The sequence below is a fragment of the Syngnathus acus genome, chromosome 8, assembly GCF_901709675.1.
Source record: "Syngnathus acus chromosome 8, fSynAcu1.2, whole genome shotgun sequence".
Taxonomy (NCBI): domain Eukaryota; kingdom Metazoa; phylum Chordata; class Actinopteri; order Syngnathiformes; family Syngnathidae; genus Syngnathus; species Syngnathus acus.
The window spans coordinates 6,047,931-6,065,359 of NC_051093.1; the positions used below are offsets into that span (position 1 = coordinate 6,047,931).

The 17,429-nt window shown below is 40.3% G+C and overlaps 3 protein-coding genes across 4 annotated transcripts; 1 reads left to right on the top strand and 2 right to left on the bottom strand.

The window, feature by feature from the left end:
• Window positions 1–324: 324 nt before the first annotated feature.
• LOC119126041 (TANK-binding kinase 1-binding protein 1-like) lies at window positions 325–6,261 on the bottom strand. 2 transcript variants are annotated; one of them, XM_037257050.1, is made up of 13 exons: window positions 6,158–6,261; window positions 4,284–4,524; window positions 4,047–4,175; window positions 3,401–3,505; window positions 3,181–3,325; window positions 2,908–3,098; window positions 2,763–2,824; window positions 2,589–2,695; window positions 2,242–2,426; window positions 1,896–2,171; window positions 1,720–1,800; window positions 1,448–1,660; window positions 325–1,367 (listed from the first exon to the last, which is right to left on the bottom strand). In XM_037257050.1, exons 2-13 carry the CDS (start codon window positions 4,512–4,514, stop codon window positions 1,239–1,241), a joined length of 1,854 nt encoding a protein of 617 aa, XP_037112945.1. In that variant the 5' UTR covers window positions 4,515–4,524; window positions 6,158–6,261; the 3' UTR covers window positions 325–1,238. The 2 variants fall into 2 exon arrangements, with proteins under 2 accessions (XP_037112945.1, XP_037112944.1); XM_037257049.1 differs by having other exon boundaries at window positions 2,908–3,101.
• LOC119126043 (guanine nucleotide-binding protein G(o) subunit alpha-like) lies at window positions 5,866–16,030 on the top strand. Its single transcript, XM_037257053.1, has 10 exons — window positions 5,866–6,135; window positions 7,419–7,554; window positions 7,625–7,716; window positions 7,842–7,934; window positions 8,145–8,305; window positions 8,809–8,937; window positions 9,686–9,815; window positions 9,897–9,968; window positions 15,169–15,256; window positions 15,557–16,030. The coding sequence occupies exons 2-10, from the start codon at window positions 7,419–7,421 to the stop codon at window positions 15,739–15,741; spliced, it is 1,086 nt and encodes a 361-aa protein (XP_037112948.1). The 5' UTR covers window positions 5,866–6,135; the 3' UTR covers window positions 15,742–16,030.
• LOC119126044 (neuropeptide B-like) lies at window positions 16,018–17,089 on the bottom strand. The gene is made up of 2 exons (XM_037257054.1): window positions 16,783–17,089; window positions 16,018–16,381 (listed from the first exon to the last, which is right to left on the bottom strand). Exons 1-2 carry the CDS (start codon window positions 17,017–17,019, stop codon window positions 16,253–16,255), a joined length of 366 nt encoding a protein of 121 aa, XP_037112949.1. The 5' UTR covers window positions 17,020–17,089; the 3' UTR covers window positions 16,018–16,252.
• Window positions 17,090–17,429: the final 340 nt, after the last annotated feature.

Genomic DNA, 17,429 nt, shown 5'->3' on the forward strand with positions numbered 1-17,429 from the left:
CAGAGTCGAAAATGATCTAAGAAAAATGTGCCTTCCTTCCCTCTGGGTCATTCTTTGTTCCTGTCGTAGATGCTTCATGTACATGGAGACCCAATATTCAGTTAGAACCCCCTGGCAGTTATTTCTGGACACATAGATATTTATTTCATACATACAAAGGGTAGTATCATAAAATGAAATGGTGATGAAATAAAAAGCAAAACATTTCAATTTTAGCACACATTTGTGACAAGGTACATTCTAAATTGTATACACGTGGACAGTTTTTTTATAATTGATATAGCAATGATCAATTGCAGGAAAATAAAATACAATTTCATGAAATTGGTTTCTCTATTTGAGTACTATTCACCATGTTTCTCGACAATTTATTAAATCCTAATCTAGAGACATGAAGGCAATGGTTTGTGTTATTGTCAACAAGTGAACACAGCACAAAGACAAGTTGGTCATGTTCAAACGCAATTATTTTTTGCAAATATACAATTGTTCTGAATGCAATATCTTATGTTTGGTAGCCACAAATATCACTGTGTAATGGCCTACTTCTGCCAACTAAGGGTGAATTTAATTTAAACCAAGGCACTTTAATGAACAACACCAAGAAGTGGAAGTTACAAGAACATTTTTTGCTATTGTCTTTATTTATTTTTTTCTCCCCCATTTCAAACATATTGCTGAAGAAGCGTTGCACATATTGTATTTGTATTTATAGCTGGTTCGCTTCGGTGCTATTTGGATACTGGTCCCATGTACTTGTTAAGATTGCCCAGACCCATTTATTAGTTAAATTTTCATTGCTTCAAGAATTCACACTTTTTTTTTTAGCCCATATAAATTTGATTATAGAGACAGAAACACACTCTTTCTTCCAAGAGCTTGGCTTTTAAATTATCAATCAATTGCATCTTTTCTAAATCTGTTAACTCATAAAGGAAAGAAAAAAATGCAACTTAATAAATAACATCCAGTCCTTTTTCAGGATGGATTATAGTAGGTCACAATGCGTGCATGACCTTAGTGTACAAAACAGAGGAGAGAAAAAAAGATGTACAACCAGAACATAAAAACCTATAAAGAATTTGCTGTAAAAATGCTGCTGGTTTAATTTTAGAGTTTGGATAAAAAGAAGCCCTGGTTAAAGAATGTAAACGCAACAAATACTATGCACTATTGCTGTTAAATCTGTGAACTTATCAAAGTGACAAAAAAAAGTCTAATGGCGTTCATTGGGCGAGTCAGATCTTGCTGTTCTCCAAATGCGAGTCGATGTGTCTAATGAGGGCGTCATCCGGGTAACCAATTGGGAAGGTCAGCTGACACAGAGGACAGCTTCGCACGGCACTCTCGTCTGACTCCATCCATAACTGCAAGCAGAGGAAGTGGACGTTAAAAATATCGAACCACAATCTGAAATGATTTGACACCCTTACTAGTTTGTACTCACATTAATGGAGGGCCAGGACTGAGCATGCTCAGAGTCCATGTAGGCAGGCAGATGGCAGGAGAATGTGGTGGGGCCTTCAGGGGCTGAGAAAGATGGACTTTGGCCAGATTTCCGGGAAGACAAGAACGAGGGGTGGAGTATTTTTTCCCCAAGTGATAAGGATCCAAGTGTTCGAGGGGGACTGGAAGCCGCTGAGATGTAGGTGCCTACATCCTGTAACAGGCAACACCATAAATTGTTGCATGCTTTAAAATTGGGGAGCAACCAATCACCTCTTCATCATCTGATGAGTGTGGGGGTGTCACCAGTGGGGTCGGCTCTGGTCCATCATCCAGATGACAGAAATGATGTACCTGTATATGAGCGGCAGAAAGACGAGATGCTTCAGGATGAACTTTATGGAGTATAATTAAATGCCCTGCACTGTAATCAAGGCTTTGAGCTGCACCTCATTCGTCAGAGGGAAGCCCAGATCCAGCGCACCATGATGAGGACTGCTGCTCAGACTGCTGCCCCCATTTCTCTCTAATCTCACTCTTCGATCCCCACCAGCTCCATGAGCTGATGCAGGTCTGACCAGGCCCACCAAAGGAGTTTGAAGATGGGATTTGGATTGTCCATAAATAAGTGTCTCCCCATAGAGAGACCTGGGTTTAGGCAGAGTAGATACTGGGTCTCTCATGAGGCGAGGTGGGTGTCTCTGTATGGCTGATGGGTCAGAAACCTTGGACAGATACAATTATAAACACACAAAAAGCGTAATTACAGCAAAGTGATAAGAGGAACTAATTTACCTCAGAGTAACTACGGCGACCCTGGAATTTTGCTCGAAGATTACTGCTGCTTGGCTGATGGGAGTAAGAGGCAGGACCATTGTGCAGAGGAGGTGGGGAAGAAGGCAGCAGCCTTTCAGGGGTGAGGGAAGTACCTTGGGGCGACGTGGGAGAGAAACGCTGAGGAGCAGAGGGAGGACGACAAACTGAAAAGTGGGAGAAGAGAAGAATGGATTATCAGGTAGCACGGAGAATTCACCAAATAACTGCGGTCTTATTTTGGTTTGTGCAGCCCTCTGCTGGTTGTTTTACCTTCTCGCTCTCTCGAAAAGCAACTATGTTTGTGGAAAGTAGTAGTAAGCACCTACCAGGTTCCTGTGGGATTTGACGCAGCAGGTCACTTTGTTTCGCTGTCAATTTTTGTACTTGACCCAACTCCTCTGTGAGCTCAGTGTAAGCCAATGCAAGGTTAACTCTGAAACACACAACACGATAGTCACCCCCAATATTCAGGCTGTCTGATAAGATGCCCAAGAACTTACTGTTCATCCCCAGCTTTCTTGATCCATTCTACATCACAGTGCTCACAGTGTGGGGCCAACTCCTGTCACAGTATATTTTTATTTCACTCTTCATAGAGTCATTTCAAGAGCATGCACAGGTTCTAAAAAATGCAAAATGGCCTACCTCCTTGTTCCTCTCTTGTAGCTGTGCTACTTCTTTCTGTAGTCTCTGAAGCTCAGCTCGCAGTTCCTTCTCTCTCAGACATGCTCCTTCAGCCTGATGCAGTGCTCCCTCCAATTCAGCCTCTAGACGCTGCAACTTTAGGTCTGAGAGAGCATCCAGACTGCGGGAGCTCTGCAGCATTGGCAAGCGGCCCTCTTTCAAGATTACACACATGAAGTATGGATTACATCTTCTCAATCAGTGAGTCAATCAATTGTTTTTCTACTGACTCACCTCTAGGTACAACCAGGCTTGCATGTGGTTGACCCTGATCTTTGTTATGGAGTTGAGTTTTGAGTTTTTGAAGGGAAGTTTCTCTTTGTCTCAGAGCTGCCTCCAGATTGCAGATTCGTTCCATATGCTGCTCTGCTAGAGTGGTCTAAAATATAAAATATGTTAAACAGGAAGATCCTCAACAAACAATAGAGTATGCTTTATGTGAGTATGTGTTAACCATCTTGTCAAGATCTCTCTGGACATTGCTTTTCTCGAGGTGAATCTTCTCGTAGGCTTGTATGACGTCCTCTAATTGTTCCTCTCTTTCCTTGCTCTTCTGGAGCTGAGACAGAGACATAGACATACTTTATCTAGTGTGTTGTCTCCTCTAGTCGCATATTAAACATGTTTGTGGAGTTTAGGAAGCACTGATTTTTTAACTCCACTTGATTAAAATTCCCAGAAATGATGTGCACCGTGTCTGGAAATTGGTATTGTTGCAAGCTAATGTTGTCATGTAGCAGCCTGAGCTAGCATTATTAGCATCTGATGAAAGGTAGACAAGACAGTTAGCTTGTTGCTACACCAGTTGTTATTGATGTAGATACACAACCCTCGTGCTTTAGTCGTAACAGAGTTGGCCATGTTGTGATGCATGCTAGCTCGATAGCCAAATCGGTGATGGATGAACGTAAACAGATTTTGATTATGAAAATGATAGGTTCTTCATTCAGATTTTTAAAAGCATTACTTAAATGCAGAGATAAAAAAAAAGATAAATTATCCTTTACTTTTAACACACGTGGAGCTACAGAAAGTACATAGCGGGGAAATAAAGACATTTATTTAAACTAATTGGTAGTAATAACATACGCCAAGTGTACCTCCTGGGTAAGAGAGTTGATCCTGTGTTGTAGGTTGGATGTCTCTGATTGGATGATATTGTTATCTTTAATAACGGGCTGACAGGAAAAGTACACACGCTCCTCTCCAAAGGTATTGATCATCGGAAACTAAATAGAATTATTGAAAGAGAAAAAAAAAGGAACATTGACAGAATTGGCATAAAGGTCAAATATTGACTACTTCAATATTTACGTGTACAGTATTATGTTCGTCACCTTGACCTCGTAGTGTTTGAGTTTTCTCTTGATGCTGCTGTTCTCCCTTTCCAAACTGGCAAGACGAGTCTTAATGTCATGATAAGCTGCAGCTACTGCCAATCCTGATGCTGGGTATATTTCATCTTGGAGATGATCAGATGACCAGCTGATCGCTGACATGTCTATGTCATCTCGTAGCCCTTCGCCACCTCCCAACAGCCCAAGCTCTGCTGTGCCAAATACCTCCATCGACAGTTATCTGTAGGAAAGGGAAAAATAGAGGTCATTAAGTTGGAGCTTTATTGGAGCCTCAATGTACAGCCTACCACAAAATGAGTGTTTTAATATTTTTGTTCTCAAAGAATACACACACGTGTGTTTGTGTACGTGTGTGCACTACCTAAAACAACAATAGCCATAGAGCAAAAGAGGTCAAAACATGCATGTGACTTGTGCATAACTCCCACTCCCACAGCCCACACTTTCTCTCACATATCCACTCCCAGCCCACACACTGCAACCATGTATTGGCTTCCTTTCTTCCTCAAAATTTCCTGCTCCACTTTCAGTCAGCATTATTGTATTACACATAGTACGAGCAGTGTGAGCCAAGGGCCGATAAGAACATGGCCATATGTTTTCCTCGCATGCATTTTTCATTTATTAATGGGCCAACATATTATGTTGCACATAACCCCCTGCAGTCAAGCACAAACATAGTCGCCTGATCACACGATAAGTGTGTGTAATTGCCCCCCCCACACACACACACACACACAAAAGATTGTATTTTCATAAAAAACAAACAATTGATATTACATCTAAAAATATCAGAATGAAAAGAACAGAGAACAGGCTGTACGGAAAATGAATGGAAGGGATAATTATAAAAGCTTAATGCATCTGACCTCATTTAGTTTTCCAGTAAAAAAAATAGCTCTCAGTGCGATGCAGTAGAGTTCTGCAGCGATCGATAACACGAGGATTAAATGACAGCGACAATCAAAACTGAGCATTTGTTTCTTTGTAAAGGAAGAATTTTTATACAAGTCTTTAATTATGGAACTCCACCCCGAGCTGTCACTTCATCATTGTAATGGAGAGGTCCCTTTTATGTCATTTAGGAGTTTATTTGTTTTAGGTCAAAGTTATGTGTTATGTGCCCATGTATGACAATTTAATCATTAGTCATGGTGTTTATATTTTGAACATTAATTTTTAGCTTGCATTTCACAAAAAGGACTTTTTCTTCTTCTCATTAGGCTGAAAGAATAACGTTTTGTATAGACATTTCAAATAAAGCTTATTAGTTCAGTTCTTCAAATGTGCAACGATGTTTCAGTTTTAGACATGCTTGTATTTCTCGTATGGTGTTAAGATTCAAGGCATCAACTAACACATTGAGTATTTGAATCATGTGCATGCATCACAGAGGTCAGTTTGTAGCAGTGCTTGTAAAAACATCACCAGGTTCTGCGTTAGTTTTCAAATCGCCGACAACACGTGAACGCAACACGCTGACTGAGTCAGGATTGTAATGAATAACTAACAAAATAATAAACATTTGTTGACAATGCAATCCAAGTTTCTCAAGAACACTATCACATATTTCAGGCTAAATACTATCGCATACGCCAATTATTTCTAATAAACACGCATTCCTGTGATTCGCCCCCACTCCTATTTTCTTTGCATTCTCACTCCAACGTAGCTTCTTGTCTCACCTCCGATTTCACGCCATGGACCGCAAGGCAACAAAATCATCTCAACCGGGCCTGCTACATCCTAGCGGTGTTATTAGTGATGCATTCCATAAACTATACCTTAGAGACAGAAACGTGCAAAGGGAAATTCGAGCAAGGATGCACAGGTAATCGGGATTATTGACTTACGTATCGTGGCAAAAGCAGTGGTGGTGCTGATTGTGCTGAGGAAGGGTCGACATGACTAGAGTGTGACATCAGCAGTGGATGCTGATGTGAGTGAACCTCCCTCCCCCTACCCACTCTCAGCTAGATGAGGAGGGGACTAGATTAATTTCCGACGGTGTCAATGTACACTGCCCGGCGCACTGGCTCACAATGTCCGCGATCGGAGAGAGGCATCAGGACATCGTTTTTAGTGTATGTGTGGTTTTTGTAAAACAATGTCTAGTCAACATAATATTAATTTGCTGCGGCCATAACTTAACGCAAAGTTGAATTTATTATATGAAGCAATACGTGCATCGAGGATGTAGAATCTCGAAAACACACGTTATGCACGTACACTTTAAGTGGCCATAATGTGCATAAATCAAATTAAACTACATTAACAAACAAACCACCAGAGGGTGGTAGACTGCACAAATGAAGAACAGTCTTGCGTATTAACAATTTAATTTCCATCAAAATTGATTATTACTGTGATGAAAAGGTTTTAGTAGAGAAAGAAACTGAACATTTTTAACACTTAAACTTTTTTTTAAATTTTACGGTAGCAAATAAAGCACTGTTAGCATGACTCATTAGAATAAAATATCATTTGGATTATTTCTTAGATTAACATGGACAATTGAATTAAAATTAATTAAAAATTAGATTTTGCGACATACTGCTTTACGTTAATTTACGTCAATTATGGTCTTGCGCACCTGCCCCCATTTAAATATAATTACGAGTGACGTCATCGGTATGAGACCAAAAATAAACCGTCTTCATGGGACTGCGTTGTGGCTTTTAAATCGTAATTTCAAGACTGAATATAACAACAGGGAACCCGGAGCCAATTAGCCATGTTTTGCTGTCTGAATATACTGCCAGGTCCGCTGCAGGTACCTCGTTTTGTCAATTACGTTTTTGTTTTTTTAACTAATTTTTTTTTCTGAATTGAGTCCACAAACCAAAAGATTGCAACAGATTGTTTGGTACAGTATGTTGACTTCAGGGAGACACTTAAAATTAAAAATGAGATAACTATTATTGTTATTATTATTATTGTTGTTAATAATAGGTAACTCCAAAATGACTGAATGAAGTAATGTAACTCCAAGTATTTATTAATGTAGTAACTGACTGCAGTGTTTTTTACCTTTTAAAGTGAATTGAATTGGGTTTCATACTAGATACCACTCATCCGTGTTTGATGCATTAAGAAAAAAAAATGGCTTTTCAGATGTGCATGGAAATGTGCCTTGGGCAAGATGTGACCGAGGAAGGCAAAAAGGCCAAAGTGAGAAGCTCCAAAATAGAACAAGACCTCTCCGAGCAGGCTCAGAATGAGATGAAAGTGGTCAAAATACTTATGCTGGGTAAGATTGTGATGTTGGGATTTAAGTACATCAAACATTTTGGATGGGACTGTCTTAACTTGTGTTTTAGGAACTGCTGAGAGTGGAAAGAGCACTCTAATCAAACAGATCAAGATCATTCACAGTCACGGCTTCTCCAAACAAGACCTCATCAGCTTTAAGGTGCAGTTCTCTTGTTATTTGGCCAAGGGTGTTACACTCATTGTTGTCCTAATTTGATATGGTGTAGGCATGTTTTTCTTTCTTTTTAAAAAAAAAAAATATATATTAATCTGTCCCTACGAAAGCCTGCAGTCATAGACAACCTTCTCACTTCTATGAAGTTTGTCCTCCGAGGAATGGGGATGCTAAGGATAAACCTGGCAGACAAGAAGAACAAGGTGCGCATTTAAAAAAAAGAAAAAAAAGAAATTCAAGGATTCAAGTGCCTTGAAATACGAGTAATTAAGGAGGGAATTCCTTGTGTCAAAACATACGTACAGATGATTAATAACTCTACATTCTGATGTTTACATGTAGCAGCAGATTTCGCGCTTTTATTCGCCCTCAAATCCGAAATAACTCTTCTTGATCTGCTTCATTGTCTTTAGAGTCACGCTCGCTCCATCCTGTCATGTCGCCAATGTTTGGGCAACGACCAGGAGTTGCTTCCCTTTGTGGCTCATGCTTTCTGCGCGCTGTGGGCCGACCAGGGGGTGCGAGCGGCTGCCATCAGAGGTTACGAGTTTGAACTCAATGACTCTGCCCTCTAGTGAGTTGTGTGAGACAAAAACAAACAAACATATTATTTAATATTACTGGGTGAATTGATTGACATTTAAAAAAACAAAAAGCTATAGGAAATGTGTCCATCTACAAATTGTAGTGAGGGTGTTCATCAAGCGGTCATCAGAGGCGTTGGACGTTATTCACGGTGACAGATGAGAATCTGAAAAAAATGTATGTACTCTGCCAATGTGCATTGTTTGAAGTTTAGTTAAATGTACAGTGCGTTAAAGGTTTTCAATATTTAGTTGTTTTTTTTTAAACTCCATAATGAATCTCAATAATATGCAAAAAAAAAAAAAAAACTCATCAATGTACATTTTTTTTATTTTATATTTTTATTTCAAAACCTCTTCTGCCCAAATCCGGTCAAGAAATCGATACTAATTATCCGTCTCCACCTCGTCTGTAATTTTTACTTCATTGCTGCCAATATAAAGCGGTGCAGGCAATGTAGCAAAATGTAATGGTGATGCTTTCCCTCTTAAGTTTCTTCCAAAACATAAGTCGAATCATCGCCCCCAATTACACCCCTACCGAGCGAGACGTTCTCCGAGTGAGAGTGAGGACCTGCGGCATCATCGAGACGCACTTCCAAGTTGATGACATTGTATTCCGGTATGTGCACTGGAATCATTGTTGGTTTGAGCACGATATGCAAACAACAACCGCCAGCACCTTAAATATATTGTTATGATTGAGGCGAAGATTCAACTTAACTTCCACGCAAACCGAAAATTGTTTTTCAGTTTGTCTCACTTTAATACAGCTTTCACTCACAATTTTCCCCATGTACTTTGTGGCTTATCAACAACAATGAACACTGAGTTCTTAGGACTGACAGCTCTCATCATGGACCTGCTGTCCACACTCATCATTGTTTCCTTCACTTGCTGGAACAGACGTTTGACCTTGGCAGAAGTCACAGACACTCTGACCCCATTGGAAACTCATTACCTGTGTCACCAAGGCCCTTTGGTGCGGCTAAATGCCATATCATATTTTGAAATGATTTTTCCTTTCGGCCCTACGATTACGCAGCCAAGAGCAACTCTTTTCTTAAAAGTGGCTGACATAAACAAGACAGAAGTTTCACATAGTAGAATGATAGTCTCTTTTCAGATTGCTTCTTGTGATGGGAAATCAAAATGGCGAAATCCAGTGAGCTTCAATCAGTCTCGATCGGTCCAAATGGACATCTTTGCATTACGTTTCCCCCCCCCCCCCAACTAAAATTAGGCCAAGTTTATTTATTTATTTTTATTAATAAATTTACCTTCCAGTACTAAATTATGGTTTATTACTAAGGACTCATTATTATCTCATCAATGTGAATTATTCTCATCTCGTATCATCATTTTGACAGGTTGTACGACGTGGGCGGCCAGCGTAGTGATCGAAGGAAATGGCTGCGTTGTTTTGACGATATGCAGGCTTTGCTGTTCGTCGTAGCTCTGAGCAGTTATGACGTGTCTCTTCCTGAAGACCCAACCGTGGTACGGTAACGAGGTGAACGTTGAGCAGCGCTAACCGACCAAACTTTTAATCCACACAGTTTGTGCTCGAAAACTCTGTAGAATCGACTGCAGGAAAGTTGTGAACTTTTTGCGTCGATCTGCACCAACTCCATCTTCAAGCTCACCTCAGTGGTAGGTACCAGATTTAGGGCAAGAGGGTGGGGTACATCCCTGACTGGTTGCCAATTAAACATGAGACACGTAATAGGGGTGTAAATCGCGGGTTTTGTAACAATACGATATCATATCGATACAAAGAATCACGATAAAGGCTTTCAAAACTAGGGTTAGGGTTTCCGACTAGGGTTTCCAAGGAGTTTTGCCATCGCTAATTAGGGTTTCAAACTAGGCTCAGGGTTTCCGACTAGGGTTTTAAACCAAGGTTAGGGTTTCAAACTAGGTTTTAAAGCTAGGGTTAGGGTTTCCAACGAGGGTTTCAAACTAATTTTAGGGTTTCTAAGATTGGGGTTTCTAACTAGGCTTTCAAAACTAGGGTTAGGGTTTTCGACTAGGGTTTCCAAAGTTAGGGTTAGGGTTAGGATTAGGGTTGGGGTTAGGGTTTCTAACTAGGCTTTCAAAACTAGGGTTAGGGTTAGAGTTAGGGTTAGGGTTAGAGTTACTAACTAGGCTTTCAAAACTAGAGTTAGGGTTAGGGTTTCTAACTAGGCTTTCAAAACTAGGGTTAGGGTTTCCGACTAGGGTTTCCAAGGAGTTTTGCCATCGCTAATTAGGGTTTCAAACTAGGCTCAGGGTTTCCGACTAGGGTTTTAAACCAAGGTTAGGGTTTCAAACTAGGTTTTAAAGCTAGGGTTAGGGTTTCCAACGAGGGTTTCAAACTAATTTTAGGGTTTCTAAGATTGGGGTTTCTAACTAGGCTTTCAAAACTAGGGTTAGGGTTTTCGACTAGGGTTTCCAAAGTTAGGGTTAGGGTTAGGATTAGGGTTGGGGTTAGGGTTTCTAACTAGGCTTTCAAAACTAGGGTTAGGGTTAGAGTTAGGGTTAGGGTTAGAGTTACTAACTAGGCTTTCAAAACTAGAGTTAGGGTTAGGGTTTCTAACTAGGCTTTCAAAACTAGGGTTAGGGTTTCCGACTAGGGTTTCCAAGGAGTTTTGCCATCGCTAATTAGGGTTTCAAACTAGGCTCAGGGTTTCCGACTAGGGTTTTAAACCAAGGTTAGGGTTTCAAACTAGGTTTTAAAGCTAGGGTTAGGGTTTCCAACGAGGGTTTCAAACTAATTTTAGGGTTTCTAAGATTGGGGTTTCTAACTAGGCTTTCAAAACTAGGGTTAGGGTTTTCGACTAGGGTTTCCAAAGTTAGGGTTAGGGTTAGGATTAGGGTTGGGGTTAGGGTTTCTAACTAGGCTTTCAAAACTAGGGTTAGGGTTAGAGTTAGGGTTAGGGTTAGAGTTACTAACTAGGCTTTCAAAACTAGAGTTAGGGTTAGGGTTTCTAACTAGGCTTTCAAAACTAGGGTTAGGGTTTCCGACTAGGGTTTCCAAGGAGTTTTGCCATCGCTAATTAGGGTTTCAAACTAGGCTCAGGGTTTCCGACTAGGGTTTTAAACCAAGGTTAGGGTTTCACACTAGGTTTTAAAGCTAGGGTTAGGGTTTCCAACGAGGGTTTCAAACTAATTTTAGGGTTTCTAAGATTGGGGTTTCTAACTAGGCTTTCAAAACTAGGGTTAGGGTTTTCGACTAGGGTTTCCAAAGTTAGGGTTAGGGTTAGGATTAGGGTTGGGGTTAGGGTTTCTAACTAGGCTTTCAAAACTAGGGTTAGGGTTAGAGTTAGGGTTAGGGTTAGAGTTACTAACTAGGCTTTCAAAACTAGAGTTAGGGTTAGGGTTTCTAACTAGGCTTTCAAAACTAGGGTTAGGGTTTCCGACTAGGGTTTCCAAGGAGTTTTGCCATCGCTAATTAGGGTTTCAAACTAGGCTCAGGGTTTCCGACTAGGGTTTTAAACCAAGGTTAGGGTTTCAAACTAGGTTTTAAAGCTAGGGTTAGGGTTTCCAACGAGGGTTTCAAACTAATTTTAGGGTTTCTAAGATTGGGGTTTCTAACTAGGCTTTCAAAACTAGGGTTAGGGTTTTCGACTAGGGTTTCCAAAGTTAGGGTTAGGGTTAGGGTTAGGGTTGGGGTTAGGGTTTCTAACTAGGCTTTCAAAACTAGGGTTAGGGTTAGAGTTAGGGTTAGGGTTAGAGTTACTAACTAGGCTTTCAAAACTAGAGTTAGGGTTAGGGTTTCTAACTAGGCTTTCAAAACTAGGGTTAGGGTTTCCGACTAGGGTTTCCAAGGAGTTTTGCCATCGCTAATTAGGGTTTCAAACTAGGCTCAGGGTTTCCGACTAGGGTTTTAAACCAAGGTTAGGGTTTCAAACTAGGTTTTAAAGCTAGGGTTAGGGTTTCCAACGAGGGTTTCAAACTAATTTTAGGGTTTCTAAGATTGGGGTTTCTAACTAGGCTTTCAAAACTAGGGTTAGGGTTTTCGACTAGGGTTTCCAAAGTTAGGGTTAGGGTTAGGATTAGGGTTGGGGTTAGGGTTTCTAACTAGGCTTTCAAAACTAGGGTTAGGGTTAGGGTTAGAGTTAGGGTTAGAGTTACTAACTAGGCTTTCAAAACTAGAGTTAGGGTTAGGGTTTCTAACTAGGCTTTCAAAACTAGGGTTAGGGTTTCCAACTAGGGTTTCCAAGGAGTTTTGCCATCGCTAATTAGGGTTTCAAACTAGGCTCAGGGTTTCCGACTAGGGTTTTAAACCAAGGTTAGGGTTTCAAACTAGGTTTTAAAGCTAGGGTTAGGGTTTCCAACGAGGGTTTCAAACTAATTTTAGGGTTTCTAAGATTGGGGTTTCTAACTAGGCTTTCAAAACTAGGGTTAGGGTTTTCGACTAGGGTTTCCAAAGTTAGGGTTAGGGTTAGGGTTAGGATTAGGGTTGGGGTTAGGGTTTCTAACTAGGCTTTCAAAACTAGGGTTAGGGTTAGAGTTAGGGTTAGGGTTAGAGTTACTAACTAGGCTTTCAAAACTAGAGTTAGGGTTAGGGTTTCTAACTAGGCTTTCAAAACTAAGGTTAGGGTTTCCGACTAGGGTTTCCAAGGAGTTTTGCCATCGCTAATTAGGGTTTCAAACTAGGCTCAGGGTTTCCGACTAGGGTTTTAAACCAAGGTTAGGGTTTCAAACTAGGTTTTAAAGCTAGGGTTAGGGTTTCCAACGAGGGTTTCAAACTAATTTTAGGGTTTCTAAGATTGGGGTTTCTAACTAGGCTTTCAAAACTAGGGTTAGGGTTTTCGACTAGGGTTTCCAAAGTTAGGGTTAGGGTTAGGATTAGGGTTGGGGTTAGGGTTTCTAACTAGGCTTTCAAAACTAGGGTTAGGGTTAGAGTTAGGGTTAGGGTTAGAGTTACTAACTAGGCTTTCAAAACTAGAGTTAGGGTTAGGGTTTCTAACTAGGCTTTCAAAACTAGGGTTAGGGTTTCCGACTAGGGTTTCCAAGGAGTTTTGCCATCGCTAATTAGGGTTTCAAACTAGGCTCAGGGTTTCCGACTAGGGTTTTAAACCAAGGTTAGGGTTTCAAACTAGGTTTTAAAGCTAGGGTTAGGGTTTCCAACGAGGGTTTCAAACTAATTTTAGGGTTTCTAAGATTGGGGTTTCTAACTAGGCTTTCAAAACTAGGGTTAGGGTTTTCGACTAGGGTTTCCAAAGTTAGGGTTAGGGTTAGGATTAGGGTTGGGGTTAGGGTTTCTAACTAGGCTTTCAAAACTAGGGTTAGGGTTAGAGTTAGGGTTAGGGTTAGAGTTACTAACTAGGCTTTCAAAACTAGAGTTAGGGTTAGGGTTTCTAACTAGGCTTTCAAAACTAGGGTTAGGGTTTCCGACTAGGGTTTCCAAGGAGTTTTGCCATCGCTAATTAGGGTTTCAAACTAGGCTCAGGGTTTCCGACTAGGGTTTTAAACCAAGGTTAGGGTTTCAAACTAGGTTTTAAAGCTAGGGTTAGGGTTTCCAACGAGGGTTTCAAACTACTTTTAGGGTTTCTAAGATTAAGGTTTCTAACTAGGCTTTCAAAACGAGGGTTAGGGTTTCCGACCAGGGTTTCCAAGGAGTTTTGCCATTGCGATTTAGGGTTTCAAACTAGGGTTAGGGTTTCCGACTAGGGTTTTAAACAAAGGTTAGGGTTACAAACTTGGTTTTAATGCTAGGGTTAGGGTTTCCAACGAGGGTTTCAAACTACTTTAATGGTTTCTAAGATCAGGGTTTCTAACTAGGCTTTCAAAACTAGGGTTAGGGTTTCCGACCAGGGTTTCCAAGGAGTTTTGCCATCGCTAATTAAAGTTTCAAACAAGGGGTAGGGTTTCCGACTAGGGTTTTAAACCAAGCTTAGGGTTACAAACTAGGTTTTAAAGCTAAGGTTAGGGTTTCAAACTACTTTTAGGGTTTCTAAGATTAGGGTTTCTAACTAGGCTTTCAAAACTAGGGTTAGGGTTTCCAACCAGGGTTTCCAAGGAGTTTTGCCATTGCTAATTAGGGTTTCAAGCTAGGGTTAGGGTTTCCGACTAGGGTTTTAAATCAAGGTTAGGGTTACAAACTAGGGGTGTAAATCGCGGGTTTTGTAACGATACGATATCATATCGATACAAAGAACCACGATACGATATTTGCCGATATCTTAAAGCCTGCTGTGATTCATTCACGATACATCACGATATAGTGCTCTACGATCAATATAGAACAATATCCTGATTTATAACAATTCATATGCAAAATCAACAACGTACTGCAAACTCTTTATTTAGGAAATTACAAAGTGCTTCCAAACGAATGACTTGAAGCCCAAAGGGGAGCGAATTTCCTCGTCTTCTTGGACACTAGCCATAGCACCAGCCCAGGAGCCGCGTAGTTGTCGGCTCCCCTTTCACGTGCCTGCTCTGCTCACAACACAACACGCCACGCACTGCTCCCGGAAAGAGGAAGCAAGCAACAATGAACTGGATTTCAAAATAAAGTCGTGTCTAATGTCCGAGGTCAAAAACGGGTGATATAGATCGATGTTTACGTTTAGCATCGATGCCAACAAATCGTAGAGCATTATATCGATTAATCGATGTGTATCGATGAATCGTTACACCCCTAACACGTAACCATTGACATTGCATAAATGTAATTTTTCAAACATTTTTTTTTTAAGTTGTTGCTGTCAATATTTCAATACAATGAACAAACCAGTGGAAATTGGATTGGCATTCTCTTGAATGATAAATTTATTATGCATCCTGACGACAATGTCAAATATACAGTTGATGCACTTAAAGTTGTATATGAGTTTATACCTTTCCACCATTCGTCTTTCAGATTCTGTTCATGAACAAAACTGACCTTTTCCAGGAGAAGATACTCCTCTCTGGAAGACACCTGAGATTCTACATTTCTACTTTTCAAGGTACTGTATGCATTATGATATGTTGTGACTGGCTGTTTCCCTCAGATGGAATAAAAAAAATTTAAAAAAATCCTATTTTGCAGGGACTTTTAGATTTATTGTATGTACAGTACTAAAGGTACTGTGTTGCTTCATAGGTGTTTATCCCTATTTTGTTTATAAAAATCACTAGTATATTTTAAAGAAAATATAATAATTCTCTGTAGTGGCATAAATGTTTCCCTCCAGAAAATGTTGCTCATGTGTTCATTCCAAATTTGTTAACTGTGCGGTTCCACTGCATCTTGGCCTCCATTCCAGGAGCAGATGCAGACGTGGACGCTGCAGCTCGCCACATCACCACCATGTTCTTGACAAGCAATGTGGACAATCGGCTCATATTCCACCACTTTATCACGGCTATCGACACCGCCAACATCCAAGCGGTTTTTCAGGTTGCCATAGAACAGATGAAGCACAACCTCGCAACAACTCAGCTCCTCTAACAGATGAATTATTTTAAATCCCACTTAATTATGCCACATTTGTTTTAAATTATTTTAAATAAAATATTATTTTGTTATGATGTTGGTGGATCTGTTCTGCCCCCACACACTGAAAATTGTAAATACAGTGCTAAGAAGACCTATGATGAATGAATTGTCAATTTTGGTCCGCCAACTTTGGCAAAAGTAAATTTGTGGAGCATGTGTAACTATTTTTTTTGGTGAAGGTGAATTCTCCCAATATTGTTGAGTTGAAATTAGTGACAGGAGACGTGATGGTTGTTCAATTTGTTTAATTACGTCTGCACTAACACATGACATGCGTTGGTCAGCGCTTTATCGGCGCACTTGGTACAATATATACACAATATGTAAAAAGCATCACAATGAAAACATACCTGCACAAACACATGCACTGGTCAGCTTCATACGAATGGGGTATGAATAATTTTGGCCTTTAAGCATTGGCTATCGAGTCTATTGATAATCCATGATTGATACAATGTTGCATCTAAGCCTCCATACAGTCAGCAGGGTCTTGGGAGAGGAAGATGTCGGCTTTGCACTTGAATGTTGTCTTGTCGCCAGAGAAGAGTTCACAACTCATCAGGTTTGGCACAATGTCTCTTATACAGTTGGGCTGTAGATGAGAAAAATGCATTTTAGTGTGGTCACTATTGAATCATTTTAGAAATTATTATTCTATAGACAATTTTATTTGCGGTAAAATATATTTCCCCCTATTACTGATTATCAATCATTTTTGATTAATTGGTATTAGTGATAAAAATTAAACAATGTAAGTAAAGTCAAAGTAAAGAAATTTTTTTCAAATTTTTAAACACAAGATTCGATAGATCGATAGATAGATAGATAGATAGATAGATAGATAGATAGATAGATAGATAGTCCCTGTACACATTTACACACGCTCTTTCTCTCTCATGCATTCTCTCTCTCGCTCTCTATCAAAATGCATGCATCGATACGTACACACACAAACATTTTAACATCCTTATATAAAGTCAATAAAACACTGACCATTGTCTTCAGGCTAAAACGGAGTGCTTCTGTTTCAGGAAACCAACTTTCTGATGGTTCCATGTCAGCTCCCCTCCGGCCGTACGGTGACCTCCGGATACCCGACAGCAAGCCAGACGCCCTGCCCACCGAGTGGAAGCTTGGATTGGCCACCTGCTTGTACCATGCATCGGTAGGGCTGCAGAGCACCAGACTTGAGAAGACCACACAGGGCAACAGCAGAAGTTTCGCCCGCATCTCTGAAAAAGTAGAGCTTTCAAACAAGAGAGCGCACCTCGCCGTCGTCGATTGTGCGCTCCTTTCACTATTTTCCCCGCTTCTTATAGATTCCTGTTTGTCGCTTCCATTTGTGGCGAGTGCGTTATTTTTAATCGCGCCCCCCCCCCCTCCCTTCTCGGTGGTGCGCACGCGCACGAAATACTACAAATCCCAGTTCGGCTTGAATTGTATTTCCATACAGCCTTTCAAGCAATTGTAAATAAACAAATGCAATTGGGGAAAGTGCTTGGTAGCCCTTATCAAGTGCTCAACTGAGACCGCTCATGCACCCCCTGACTACACTTTATTTATTTATTTGTGTATTTATTTGTGTATTTATTTATTTATTTATTTATTCATGTCTTTATTTCTTTATTTATTTCATCTAT